This window comes from Cherax quadricarinatus, chromosome 64 (assembly GCF_038502225.1).
Source record: "Cherax quadricarinatus isolate ZL_2023a chromosome 64, ASM3850222v1, whole genome shotgun sequence".
Classification (NCBI taxonomy): domain Eukaryota; kingdom Metazoa; phylum Arthropoda; class Malacostraca; order Decapoda; family Parastacidae; genus Cherax; species Cherax quadricarinatus.
This window is the reverse complement of record NC_091355.1, coordinates 7,432,579-7,448,429: the sequence shown is the minus strand read 5'-3', so window position 1 is coordinate 7,448,429 and position 15,851 is coordinate 7,432,579. Positions and strand designations below refer to the sequence as shown.

The 15,851-nt window shown below is 41.7% G+C and overlaps 1 protein-coding gene across 5 annotated transcripts in view; it reads left to right on the top strand.

Moving 5' to 3' along the window:
• Positions 1 to 15,851, top strand: part of Kdm3 (Lysine demethylase 3) — a 1,464,865-nt gene that overhangs the window by 786,323 nt on the left and 662,691 nt on the right. For all 5 annotated transcript variants that reach the window (XM_070098742.1, XM_070098744.1, XM_070098743.1 and 2 more), the window contains one exon: positions 6,610 to 6,695. In XM_070098742.1, the coding sequence (XP_069954843.1) occupies positions 6,610 to 6,695 (86 nt within the window). The remainder of the gene's footprint in view (positions 1 to 6,609; positions 6,696 to 15,851) is intronic.

Here is a 15,851-nt window from a genome sequence, read left to right as displayed (position 1 = left end):
CTATAACAGGCACACTTGTAACATTCCATGCACTATAACAGACACACTTGTAACATTCCATGCACTATAACAGACACACTTGTAACATTCCATGTACTATAACAGTCACACTTGTAACATTCCATGTACTATAACAGTCACACTTGTAACATTCCATGCACTATAACAGACACACTTGTAACATTCCATGCACTATAACAGGCACACTTGTAACATTCCATGCACTATAACAGGCACACTTGTAACATTCCATGCACTATAACAGGCACACTTGTAACATTCCATGTACTATAACAGGCACACTTGTAACATTCCATGCACTATAACAGGCACACTTGTAACATTCCATGTACTATAACAGTCACACTTGTAACATTCCATGCACTATAACAGTCACACTTGTAACATTCCATGCACTATAACAGTCACACTTGTAACATTCCATGCACTATAACAGTCACACTTGTAACATTCCATGCACTATAACAGTCACACTTGTAACATTCCATGCACTATAACAGTCACACTTGTAACATTCCATGCACTATAACAGTCACACTTGTAACATTCCATGCACTATAACAGTCACACTTGTAACATTCCATGCACTATAACAGTCACACTTGTAACATTCCATGTACTATAACAGTCACACTTGTAACATTCCATGTACTATAACAGTCACACTTGTAACATTCCATGCACTATAACAGTCACACTTGTAACATTCCATGCACTATAACAGTCACACTTGTAACATTCCATGTACTATAACAGTCACACTTGTAACATTCCATGTACTATAACAGTCACACTTGTAACATTCCATGTACTATAACAGTCACACTTGTAACATTCCATGTACTATAACAGTCACACTTGTAACATTCCATGTACTATAACAGGCACACTTGTAACATTCCATGTACTATAACAGGCACACTTGTAACATTCCATGCACTATAACAGGCACACTTGTAACATTCCATGTACTATAACAGGCACACTTGTAACATTCCATGCACTATAACAGTCACACTTGTAACATTCCATGAACTATAACAGTCACATTTGAGGTGGTAACCAGAGACTGAGGAACAATAACAACAGTTGCCAGTGTTCTAGGGGTTGTCAGTTAAGACTTGACCGACTAACAAACAAGATTGTGTTATATAAGATGAAGGTCTTACACAGTGAAGATTTTTTACCAAACTATGTTGTACATGAGAGCAGAGAACTATGTACCAGTTTGCAGAGCACGTCGAGCTCGTGAGAAGGGCGACAAACTGAAAATTGCGGAATATTAAACTCGGCACAGAAAATTGAAGGGAATTGCACGGAAAGAGGATTCAGAGAGCATTGGCCCTTGTCGCCTTGGTAACTGTGAAGGATGACGCCTGGGTGGTGGTTGTGTGTGTGTGTGTGCAACGACACACTCAGGCACACGCACGCACGAGCGCACACACACACACACACACACACACACACACACACACACACACCGGGGGCATGATCCATACATAGCCTTAAGAAGAGGTACGATAAAACTCTTGGAGCAGAGTGGATCCAGTTGCGACCAGTTAAGAGGCGGGATCAAGAGCTGTGAATCGACCCCTGCAACCACAAAGAGGTAAGCCCACACACTGGTTTATCTGCTACAGAGGCACTGTTGTAGCAGCTGCAGGAGGCCACATAGTGCGGTACAAGCTATTGAAGCACCTGCCTTAATCCAAACATGTTCCTGCTTCTAATTGGCCTTCACTTAATTAACAACAACGATTATTTCACTCTCATTCTGGGTGTACGTACGTGTGTGTGTGTGTGTGTGTGTGTGTGTGTGTGTGTGTGTGTGTGTGTGTGTACTCCACAGACTCTTAACTGAAGGTCTCACAGCAGTCTCTTTCTCTCTCTCTCTCTCTCTCTCCCTCATAATGGTAACATCTGCTTCATTATGAGAGAACAGAATCCATCTTTTGTCAGATATGGCTATATATGGCTACCATACTAGAGCCACAACCACAAAGGGGGGTGTACTTTCCATTGTAATGCTCCAGTACCACTGGCACTTGGTTGCAACTTTTCTAAACCTCGACATTATTATATTATGGCAGGCTTCTTGCTTGTCGTTATCGGCTGTATGTTGTGGATTGCCACTCTGTCACTGCCCTCTGGGTGTTGGGTAAACTCAGGTGCCATGACATGAGTCTCGAATCTCTCTCTATTTGCTGTGAAAATATTGACGTCATAATTATCAAAACAAGACTGTACAACGCCACCATCCAATGTTAGTTCCTGAGATTCATGAAGTCCCTCACGGTGGTCAGCAGTTTGCCTAGCAGCAGATGATCGATGATTGAGAACTTTAGTCATCAGCGTCTGTGAAACCATAATCCTGCATTAAAGAGACTAGCCACTTTGATCCGAGTCTATGATGTAACTTGTAGTTAGTAAACTGGTCTCGTTTATTGTATGTGTAATATGTTGTTGGATGCGTTGAGACAAGTCCAGAAATTTCCGTGTGATTTTCACCCTCGGACAACAACGCAAATACTAATGTGAGGAGTGTGTCACTCGTGTCTGACATCGTCTTGTTGTGAGTAAATTGTTCAAGGTCGTAGTCAGTTGGCTTTCGCAATAAGGGGCCTTCACATTTACGTACCACGTATGATAAATGCACATCATCAGAATCATTAGTTTCTACAACCTTGTTTTAAACACCTCATCATGAAAACACAACAGACTTGCACAGTCATCTACACGTGGCCCTGAAATTTGATTACCGAAGTACTCGACCAGTTTCCCCTAACATATATTCACATGACATACTACCACCATTACTTATGTACCTCTCATACAAGTCTGCTGTTGTCTACGTTTGATACTCATTGTTGCGCATGTTATTTATTTCATTAATACAGCAGAATCATTGACTGCATTCATATTTAGGAGTTTCTATATCAGTTTTTGTTGCATTGTGCTTCTGCTACATGCAAGTCACGTGTTGCATCTTCAAGACAAACCTCGATTACTTTGAGCTCAGCTGTTATTTCATTATAGTATTTTTCCCTGTTATTCTTGCATTCTCCTCCAGATTTTGTCCCAGTCACTTGTTTGGTATTGTGTCGAAGGACTACTCTGCAGTTCACCCATTTTCTCTCTCTCTCTCTCTCTCTCTCTCTCTCTCTCTCTCTCTCTCTCTCTCTCTCTCTCTCTCTCTCTCTCTCTCTCTCTCTCTCTCTCTCTCTCTCTCTCTCTCTCTCTCTCTCTCTCTACTTACGTTACCCTGTCACGGAACAAAACAGGTTTGTTAGACAGAATTTAACATCTCTAAAGCCGTTTAGGTTGTGTATTAACCTCTCCTCTCCAAGTGCTCCACCACTCTTCTCATTATCTTCTCCATTACCTTGCATGGTATTCATGTCAGTGGCACTGGCCTGTATTTTACTGCTATCTGTTTGTCCCTTTTCTTAAATATTGGAATTGCATTTGCTGTCTGTACCTTCTGTATTTTTTTTTTCTACGTACTTGTGGTATTTTTTTCCATGGTGAATAACTATTAAAATGATTGTAAAAACAACTGGAGTTAGGAACACAACACTACCACTATCACTGTGCTACTACTACTAGTACAGTTACTGACTGCCACAATAATTTTACTACTAGTATCACTGCTACCGCTACTGCTGTTTCTACTGCTTCTGACGCCTCTTCCACTTCTGCCGTTGATGCCGCTGCCATCACTGCCGTTGTCACCGCCAGACAGTTGTTATGGCTACCATTGCACAAAATCACCACCATCACCACCACCGGCCGAGCATGGCCACTATCACTGGGCATCAGTGTGGGACCAAGTCTTGTGTGTGGGAGCCTCCAGGTCTTGCACTATTACACCAGACCATATTTCCTCGTAATGGACAAAGTTAAATTGAAAGTTGACCCTTGGGTGATGGTCGTGAGTACCTGCAGAAGTGAGCGTTGAGCAGACGTGGGTGTCACCGGCCCTCCTGCGACTCTTGACTCCTGGCGCAGGGAAGAACAACCACCACAGGACTCCTGCAGTAGATGATAATGGTATTTCTTCGAGGGGGAGGAGGGAGGCGGGTGCCTTGATACTGGGGAAATGCTCGTGATCCTAGGAGTTGGAGCTACACTCGCATTTCTTAGTCTAAACCTGATTGTCATTTCCCAGGCGGTTCAGAGCTTCCTCATGAATTAATAATAATAATATTATTATTATTTCTTATGAATGGAACATATCCTCATTATACACTTTCATATTCTTATGCAATTTCCAGCTCATTTTAAAGTTATGTCTTATCCATGGTATGCTAGCACCCTGCCCTGGATAACACCCACAAGAGTCAACCAGCAGGGACTAAAACCTTGTTCGAAGGTTCCTCTCTACGTGTGAGCTATTTTCTGACATTTTAGACACACAGTTTCGATTTGTATTCTTGATATTTTTTATGGTGTTTGTAACTAAGGCTGGTTTTTGTCGCCTCTCTGACTGGAGAACGAAAGACTGGTAACTGACAGTCGTGATGCCATATCTGAAGGATGTCTTCTACGGTGGACGCCTTCCCATGGCCCGATTCCAGACCAAGTCTACCGGTGGATCAAGGCCTGATCAACCAGACTGCTACTGTTGGCCTCACGCAGTCCAACTTGCTTATCACAGCACGGCTGATCAGGAACTGACATGAGGAACGTTTCGCCACACAGTGGCTTCATCAGTCCTATACAAAGAAGAATAGTGAAGATCAGAATGAAATTGAGGTAATCAGTCCCTCAAATTGGAGTCAATGTAATCGGTCCATCTAATAAAAGAGTAAGGGAGGGCTGTTGGTAGTCCCCCTTATGTATGAGTGAGGGAGGGAGGGAACGCTTCTGTTCAAAACAGCAAAGAGTGGTAGTAAGTTAAACAAAATCCAGTTTTAGTAAAGTCAGAAGTTGAGTACCGCAAGGCACGTCCTGACACCTTCACAGGTGGCCTGGTGGCTAAAAGCTCACGCTTCACACACGGAGGGCCCGGATTCGATTCCCGGCGGGTGGAAACATTTCGACACGTTTCCTTAAATCTGTTGTCCTGTTCACCTAGCAGCAAATAGGTACCTGGGTGTTAGTCGACTGGTGTGGGTCGCATCCTGGGGGACAAGATTAAGGACCCCAATGGAAATAAGTTAGACAGTCCTCGATGACGCACTGACTTTCTTGGGTTATCCTGGGTGGCTAACCCTCCGGGGTTAAAAATCCGAACGAAATCTTAACTTATCTTATCACTGATTCTCATTTTTCATAGCAGAGACCTATAAAAAGATTGACAGTATTTTCTAACCTATTTTTAAAGTAACTAAAAGTACTCGCTTCAGTGACGCTGCTTGAATGAAGGTAACAATCAAGAAGAAATTGGACAGGTTTCTTTTGCAGAATAACCCGGATCAACCGGTTTGAAATGACTGTGTAAGTCCCTGTATGTTCTCGGTTAGCAACAGCCTGGCTGGTCCGGTGCTCACTAGGACAGCCTCAAAGCCAGCTCCTGGCGTAGAACCCCATGTAAAAAAATAAGACACTGCAGGATAAGTCTTTATTGAGACACGTGTCGCTCGTTCTACAACCTGTATTTTTTCAAGGACTCTTGAAAGCAGTCACAGGTACGACACAGCATGTTAGACAGGTTGCTGAAACTGACTGAACAGGTTGTATTATGTAAGTCACTGTTTCTGGCGACAACCCTTCAGTTATCTAATTATTATTATAATGGGGAAGCGGTAAACCCTTTGGGTCATACAGCGCCGGGAAATGTGAGGCAGTCAAATTCGATCCAGAGAAAAGGAGGATAGGTTTAATTCTTTGGTTTAAGAACCCATCACACTACCTAAGGAGAATACAAGTTTACTACCTAAGCAGAACAGTTTAAGCAGAGCACAGTCTAAGCAGAGCAGCCTTCCTGAGCAGAGCAGCTATAGCTCCTGGAACCCTCCAGCTCTGCACCACCCGGCCTTATCCACTGTATATACTCTGTGATTTTTATTTTCTATATTGGATCAAAAAAAAGGCCTCAGAGTGTTTTATAAACTGGTGTCAGTATTTTTCATTTAATATTTTCTGGCCCCGGTAAATAGCGGATAATTGAAACGGCGGAAAATTTAAACCGCGGATGCGGGGGTTTCTACTGGACAATTTGCTTCATTCTTTTGGGAGGGGGGGGGGATTGTTCTTGAATATGTATCCTAATTACCACATGTATTTCTCATGCATACATGTCGGTGTTAGTGAACATTTTTAACCTGTTTACTCTAATAAAACACATTACATAAAGTCCCTGGTGGTTGAAACGTCTCAATACAGTGTTGAAAAACCACACTTTGTGCCTTATTAATGTATTTGTCGGTGTATTAAACCGTTGATATACCATATTTGTCGGTGTATTAAACCATTAATATACCATACTTGTGGGTATATTAAACCATTGATATACCATACTTACCGAGGTATCAAACCATTGATATACCATATTTGTCGGTATATAAAGCCATTGATATACCATATTTGATATACAACTTGTATACTGGCCAGGAGTATTACTTAAACACTTTCTCTGGTTGACAGTGGTGGAGTCCATCTTGCGAGGCGAGAATGTAGGCATCACCCCGCGACGCTCCCGCACCGCAACCAACAACCATCACCAGTCTGGGGTAAGTCAACAAACACTCTTATTCTCCTTTTTTTATGTTTAACAAAGTTAGTTTCATCTGTAGTGTGCTGCTGCTTTACTGCATGTGATAGGTTGTGGGAACACCCACAGGGTCCTGCTACCCTGCTGCATGTGATAGGTTGTGGGAACACCCACAGTGTTCTGCTACCCTGCTGCATGTGATAGGTTGTGGGAACACCCACAGGGTCCTGCTACCCTGCTGCATGTGATAGGTTGTGGGAACACCCACAGTGTTCTGCTACCCTGCTGCATGTGATAGGTTGTGGGAACACCCACAGGGTCCTGCTACCCTGCTGCATGTGATAGGTTGTGGGAACACCCACAGTGTTCTGCTACCCTGCTGCATGTGATAGGTTGTGGGAACACCCACAGGGTCCTGCTACCCTGCTGCATGTGATAGGTTGTGGGAACACCCACAGGGTCCTGCTACCCTGCTGCATGTGATAGGTTGTGGGAACACCCACAGTGTTCTGCTACCCTGCTGCATGTGATAGGTTGTGGGAACACCCACAGGGTCCTGCTACCCTGCTGCATGTGATAGGTTGTGGGAACACCCACAGTGTTCTGCTACCCTGCTGCATGTGATAGGTAGTAGGAACACCCACAGTGTTCTGCTACCCTGCTGCATGTGATAGGTTGTGGGATCACCCACAGGGTCCTGCTACCCTGCTGCATGTGATAGGTTGTGGGAACACCCACAGTGTTCTGCTACCCTGCTGCATGTGATAGGCTGTGGGAACACCCACAGTGTTCTGCTACCCTGCTGCATGTGATAGGTTGTGGGATCACCCACAGGGTCCTGCTACCCTGCTGCATGTGATAGGTTGTGGGAACACCCACAGGGTCCTGCTACCCTGCTGCATGTGATAGGTTGTGGGATCACCCACAGTGTTCTGCTACCCTGCTGCATGTGATAGGTTGTGGGAACACCCACAGTGTTCTGCTACCCTGCTGCATGTGATAGGTTGTGGGAACACCCACAGTGTTCTGCTACCCTGCTGCATGTGATAGGTTGTGGGATCACCCACAGTGTTCTGCTACCCTGTTGCATGTGATAGGTTGTGGGAACACCCACAGTGTTCTGCTACCCTGCTGCATGTGATAGGTAGTGGGAACACCCACAGTGTTCTGCTACCCTGCTGCATGTGATAGGTTGTGGGATCACCCACAGTGTCCTGCTACCCTGCTGCATGTGATAGGTTGTGGGATCACCCACAGTGTTCTGCTACCCTGCTGCATGTGATAGGTTGTGGGAACACCCACAGTGTCCTGCTACCCTGCTGCATGTGATAGGTTGTGGGATCACCCACAGGGTCCTGCTACCCTGCTGCATGTGATAGGCTGTGGGAACACCCACAGGGTCCTGCTACCCTGCTGCATGTGATAGGTTGTGGGAACACCCACAGTGTCCTGCTACTCTACTATATATGATAGTTACATAGCGGGAACACCCACAGTGACCTGTTATCATACTCTATATATAGTTACACTGTGGGAACAAAAGTTATCTGTGTTTCCCTGTCATATACCATCACACTAAGATGAGTTACAATCAAGAGGTAATGAAAAATATCAGCCTGAGCTGGGAGATTTCAGTAAGGCAATGAGGACATCTTCAAATATTCTACAATGGGTTCAGTATCTACAGCAGCTTCAGAGGTTACCTTCCAACAGAACTGGAGTTGCTTTTACATTAAAATTACGGTCTCTCGAGATGACCTAGCCCCCACACGCAGGACAGATGTAACCTTCAGTATTCCATTCTAAAGGAAGGGGTGACATTTGCTGGTGAAGGGCTCTTGATCAGTTGAAATTATGACAAATTCCTTCTTTTCTTTCTCCAAATGTCGTGTTGCTCTTGATGATCTGAGCGGACATCTTATGTTTTCTAGAGAATTTAAGTCAGTTCTCGAGTAAGATGAGCACATTAGTGGCACATACACACTGCAAAGCACGTTTCCACTGGGACAGCGTTTCGTTCTGTGTAGACCTTTATCAAGTCACTGACGTAATAAAACTCTTACTTGTAAGAACATAAGTATCATATTATAAAGATTTTAACAACGTGTTTTTGGTCACTATTGCCTCTAGTACGACACTTGAATCCAAATGCACAATATAAACTTGAAGTAAAACATCTGCATTTACATTAGTGATGCTGTTGAATTTCTCCCCAGTGTGATGCGTTAATGTAAGACTCTTGATCTGGTCACACTTGATTACCTCACATTCCCCAGGCGCTCAGTGACTTATTTCATACAGTTCCACCTTGTTGTCTTGGCTTCAGATGAGTGGTAGTTGTCGAGGTTGGTGAAAGTAAATGTGTACATTGTGCCAGAAGCGTCAGATGTGGTAGCAATGTGACTTTCCACACACCAGCCAGATGCTGTATATGTAACTTGAGATCATGTGTGATGGTACTTCGAATACCAAGCTGCAGCTGGTGCTGATCATTGTGCAATCAGACGTTGCTTTCCGCACAGATCTGTCAAGAAGACTTGCTACTTGGATATAAGGGCGAGATGTGTCCAGGGAGAAATACGTGTATATACAAAACAATCACTCGTGGTGACAACGTTATGCTCTGTGTAACGCTTTACCAACTGTTAATCAAGACTTAATAAAGCTTTATACAAAGTAAGACTATCAAAGCTTGATTTATACACACACACACACACACTCCATACACAGCTTTAAGACGAAGTACGATAAGGCGTTCGAAGCAACGAGAGAGTGAACCCAATAACAGCTAGTGAAGAGACAGGACCAGGAGTCGAGACTCAACCCCTGAAACCTTTTATAATTGGGTACTGTAGAAATGTGTGTATGTATTGTGTGTACTTACCTGTTTGTGGTTGCAGTGTGTGTGTGTGTGTGCTCACCTATTTGTGGTTGCAAGGGTCGATTTGCAACTCCTGGCCCCACCTTTTCGCTGGTCGCTACTAGGTCCACTCTCTCCCTAATCCATGAGGTTTATCGTATCTCTTCTTAAAGCTATGCATGGATCCTGCCTCCATTCCATCTCTCCAGATATGTGTGTGTGTGTTTTATTCCAGTGGGATGATACTTGGCTTCTTGTGCATTCAGGTTATCTTCACTGAGTATAGCAAGATACCTTTCCTCCTGCAGTTTTAATGACAGTTGGTGCGTTCAAGAGTCATTCTGGAATACTGATGCACCACCAAGGTCTCCAGACTGTCTCAATCACAGAAGAAACCTGGACAACTAGCCACAGAAATAAACCTGTACAACTAGCCACAGAAATAAACCTGTACAACTAGCCACAGAAATAAACCTGTACATCTAGCCACAGAAATAAATCTGTACGACTAGACACAGAAATAAACCTGTACAACTAGCCACAGAAATAAACCTGTACAGCTAGCCACAGAAATAAACCTGTACAACTAGACACAGAAATAAATCTGCACAACTAGACACAGAAATAAACCTGCACAACTAGACACAGAAATAAACCTGTACAACTAGACACAGAAATAAACCTGGACAACTAGACACCAAAATAATCCTGGACAACTAGACAACAAAATGGAGCCGTGTCTACAGATATGTTTAGACGACTGAGCAGGAAAAAAATATAATTCATGGGTGTCAAGGACTTGAAAGTGTTCTTAAAACGTTTATTGAAGTGCATAATCAACGTTGATTTGTCACCGTAAAGTTGATTATGTACTTTAGTAAATGTTCTGGTAAGATTTCAATCTCACTAGGAGACCTATCTGGGGAGGGGGGGGGGGTTTGACCCCAGAAAATCTCGTACAGGAAAACCCCGGTTCTTCTGGTATCTTGCCAGGTATCTCTTCTCTGTGTTGTCAGATGCTCTTTTTGTTCACCCCTTTAAATATCGTTTCGTGTAAAATGCGTGTGGGGAAAAGTCATACTTATACAAAACACGTTTCGTTTTAGACTCCGTTTCGGTCTGTGCAGAGCTTGATCAAGTTATAACCCGATTAAGCTCTGGATCTGGGGGCGGTTAGGTTAGGTAAGATTTGTCAGGAAACAAGACAAATGTTTCTTGACGCGGGTCTTAGTCGTGTGATGACCCACAGCTGGGACTTTGGTCATCTGACCGAGGCCTCCGCTGGCTTACCCCTCCACCCCTTTAAAATTTTTAGTTATGATTATAACCATTTTTGATATATAGCTAGAAGCGTAATGCCAAAATATGAGGGTATAAAGGTGCACTATGCAGAGCAACCATTAATTGGGACATCGTTTCGCTCAGCACTGAGCAAAACGTATACACAATAAGACCTTGTTCTGCACACTTGTGTCTTTTGTTTTCCCACATACCTGTGGGTGTCACACCCAGCAAGCAGCAACAGTATGGTGGGTGACAAGAACCTTGGTGTTATCTTAGGCAATGTTGCGTTTCTCGATTGTCATCAATTGTGCATCAGTTGAGCTGTGTTGCAAGGCTGCAAAATTGGTTGACTTTTTGCAGGTTTTCAGCTGGTGTTGTAAGAAATGTTGGTGAGTGTAAGCGGTATGCCAGGGGTAAAGAATGGCGTTCCTAATTTTTCCTGACAGCAGTAATTAGTAATATGCAACTTAAGTGGCTATTTAAGCAAATTCTTAGCCTTAGCAATCAGTAAGCCACTTACTTCCCCAGGAGAGAAAGAGTAACTCTTCACTTGGTAGACCATTTAGGTTACCACTTTCTATAAAAGGGGTGTAAAGTAACATCTTCACTTCTTGGTAGTTAAGTTTAGTAGAAGCACAATAACAATAATACTTCTTAGAGGATAATTCTAAAGTGTATTAATACTAGAAAGGTTGGTTATATAATTACCCGAACACTTAATATTTTAACACAGAGAATAACACAATATTACAGGGAAAATTATATTTATGAATTGTTAGAGGGAGACATAAAGAACTTAAACACTAGGTGAACGATGCCACTTACAATTTAATGTCTGCAATCTTCTAGGTTCCACTCAGACCTCCACTACCAGTCTCTTAAACCTCTTGTACTGCTATCTTACACCAGACAGCCAGGAGACTACCACTCTGTCTCCGTCCCCAGCCCTTACTGACTTCTCCTCTTCCTTCCTTTAACCGTAAGACAAGGTCTACAAGAGGTCACTGACCTTCCCATACCCAAAACTGATTAAAGTGTTTGATCTCATAACACTGTTGATCTTGTTTGAAACACTAAAAGACATAGAGTCACGACTCTCAGTTGAAGAGCTAATTCAACGTAGATATGTGTTCACTCATTTCTGCCATTTGTGTCAGCATCTGTTTGCCTTTTAAATAACGCAAGGTCACTCAGACCTGCGATTAAAATTAAGTCTTTTCTCAAATTTTCTCTTTTACGTTCAAAGATATATATTTTCGTTTATGTTAATTTAAAAATTAATAATTTTGAACCAAAAGAACCTTAGAAAACTTACCCAAACATATTAATTTAGCGTAATCCAACTAAATATATTTTAGATAAGTTTACAATAATTTAATAAAGAGACACAATAAAATACATTTTTTTAGTTGGATTCAAAATTTTTTTGAGAAATTATTGCATACAGAAATTTTCACTTGCCTTATTCGGCAAGAAGAGCGTTTGCTATTTAAGCCAAAATCGCAAGTTTTATCTATATATCTATATATATATATATATATATATATATATATATATATATATATATATATATATATATATATATAAGAACATAAGAACATAAGAAAGGAGGAACACTGCAGGAGGCCTGCTGGCCCATACTAGGCAGGTCCTTTACAATTCATCCCACTAACAAAACATTTGCCCTACCCAATTTTCAATGCCACCCAAGAAATAAGCTCTGATGTGAAAGTCCCACTCAAATCCAACCCATCCCACTCATGTACTTATCCAACCTAGATTTGAAACTACCCAAAGTCCCAGCCTCAATAACCCAACCAGGTAGACTGTTCCACTCATCAACTAACCTATTTCCAAACCAATACTTTCCGATGTCCTTTCTAAATCTAAACTTATCTAATTTAAATCCATTATTGCGCGTTCTCTCTTGGAGAGACATCCTCAAGACCTTATTAATATCCCCTTTATTAATACCTATCTTCCACTTATACACTTCGATCAGGTCTCCTCTCATTCTTCGTCTAACAAGTGAATGTAACTTAAGAGTCTTCAATCTTTCTTCATAAGGAAGATTTCTGATGCTATGTATTAATTTAGTCATCCTACGCTGAATGTTTTCTAACGAATTTATGTCCATTTTGTAATACGGAGACCAGAACTGAGCTGCATAATCAAGGTGAGGCCTTACTAATGATGTATAAAGCTGCAGTATGACCTCTGGACTTCTGTTGCTTACACTTCTTGATATAAATCCCAGTAATCTATTTGCCTTATTACGTACGCTTAGGCATTGCTGTCTTGGTTTAAGGTTGCTGCTCACCATAACCCCCAAGTCCTTTTCGTAATCTGTATGGCTAAGTTCTACATCATTTAATTTATAAGTACTAGGGTTATGGGCACTCCCAAGCTTCAGAACCTTGCATTTATCTACATTGAACTGCATCTGCCACTTTTCTGACCAAGAATAGAGTTTGTTTAAATCCTCCTGAAGTTCCCTAACATCTACGTTTGAATCAATTATCCTACCTATCTTTGTGTCATCGGCGAATTTGCTCATATCACTAGTAATTCCCTCATCAAGATCATTGATATATATTATAAATAACAACGGGCCCAAGACTGATCCCTGTGGAACGCCACTTGTTACAGATCCCCACTCGGATTTAACCCCATTTATGGACACTCTCTGCTTCCTGTCAGTGAGCCATGACTCGATCCACGAGAGCACTTTTCCCCCAATGCCATGAGCTGCCACTTTCTTTAACAGTCTATGGTGCGGAACTCTATCAAAAGCCTTACTAAAATCTAAGTAAATAATATCACATTCTTTATTGTGGTCAACAGCCTCAAAAGCTTTACTGAAGAAAGTTAATAAATTAGTTAGACAAGACCGGCCTCTTGTGAATCCATGCTGAGTATCATTAATCAAGCTATGCTTATCGAGATGGCTTCTTATAATCTCAGCTATAATTGACTCTAGTAATTTGCCTACAATTGAGGTCAGGCTTATTGGGCGGTAATTTGACGGTAACGACTTGTCCCCTGTTTTAAAAATAGGAGTTACATTAGCCATCTTCCACATATCAGACACTACACCTGTTTGAAGAGATAAATTAAAAATATTAGTTAATGGTTCACAGAGTTCCATTTTGCATTCCTTAAGAACCCTTGAAAAAACCTCATCAGGACCCGGCGACTTATTTTGCTTCAGTCTGTCTATCTGCCTCACAACCATCTCACTAGTGACTGTGATGTTACATAATTTATCTTCTTCTAGCCCACTGTAAAAATTAATTACTGGAATATTGTTAGTGTCTTCCTGTGTAAAAACTGAGAGAAAATAATTATTTAAAATCAAGCACATTTCATTCTCATTGTCAGTAAGGTGCCCATAGTTATTTTTAAGGGGACCTATCTTATCTCTAACTTTTGTTCTATAGACCTGGAAAAAACTTTTTGGGTTAGTTTTAGAATCCCTAGCAACTTTAATTTCATAGTCCCTTTTAGCTTTTCTTATCCCCTTTTTAATGTCCCTCTTAATGTCAATATACTGATTCATAAGATGACCCTCATCTCTTTTGATACGCCTATAAATTCCTTTCTTATGCCCTAGTAGATATTTGAGCCTATTATTCATCCATTTTGGGTCATTTCTATTTGATCTAATTTCTTTATATGGGATAAACGCTCTTTGAGCAGCATGTATAGTGTTCAGAAAACTGTCATATTGATAGCTCTCTTCGTTACCCCAGTCAACAGATGATAAGTGTTCTCTAAGCCCATCGTAATCTGCTAAGCGAAAATCTGGGACTGTTACTGAGTTATCGCTACTATCGTACTTCCATTCAATGCTAAATGTAATTGACTTGTGGTCGCTAGCACCCAGTTCCTCTGAAATTTCTAAATTATTAACAAGGGATTCATTGTTTGCCATAACTAAGTCAAGCAGGTTATTTCCCCTTGTAGGTTCTGTCACAAACTGCTTCAAAAAACAATCCTGAAATACTTCTAAGAAGTCGTACGATTCTAAATTCCCAGTCAAGAAATTCCAATCAACATGACTAAAGTTAAAGTCTCCTAGAATTACTACATTATCGTGCCTTGTGGCCTTAACAATTTCCTCCCATAGTAGTTTCCCTTGGTCCCTATCTAAGTTAGGGGGACGGTATATCACTCCTAAAATCAGTTTTTCATGCCCCTCTGAAAATTCTATCCAAACAGACTCTGTATGTGTTACTTCAGACTTAATACCCGTTTTTATGCAACAGTTCAAGCGATCTCGGACATACAATGCCACCCCACCCCCCCTCCCAATACTTCTATCTTCTTGGAACAATTTAAAACCCTGAATATGACATTCCGCAGGCATGTCCCGACTTTTTGAATTAAACCACGTCTCAGTTAAGGCAAATACATCAATGTTACCTACACTAGCAACTAATCTCAACTCGTCCATCTTATTCCTAGCACTACGGCAATTAGCATAATAAACATTGAAAGACTCTCCTTTCTCTTTACCCTTCCTGCTCATTTCTATTTTCCTACTAAACCTATTACTGTCCTTATCACCCAAGGTCCCTGGCTTTTCAATATCTATCTCGTTCTTATTATTACTAGTTTCCCTAGAACTCGTAATATTACTACACTGGGACTTCACTGTTTTCCTGCCAAAACCCATACCACTAACTATTCCTCGTTTAAAGTCCTAACTGCTCCCTCCACTGCAGTTGCCAGTGCTCCCACCCCACACCTAGATAAGTGAACCCCATCCCTAGCATACATGTCATCTATGCCATATGTGTGTGTGTGTGTGTGTGTGTGTGTGTGTGTGTGTGTGTGTGTGTGTGTGTATGTATGTATAGGGAGGTATCGCCTCTGGAACTGGACTGGGGACCTTCATCCTCAGAGAAAAGAATAGACTTACCTGAGGGAAAATTTGAGATTCTCCTCTGAGCTGTTTGAATATTTTCTTCTACCACCCCCTATATTCTTTATTCTTTGTAAACTTTAAAGACAAAATACATTAATAAA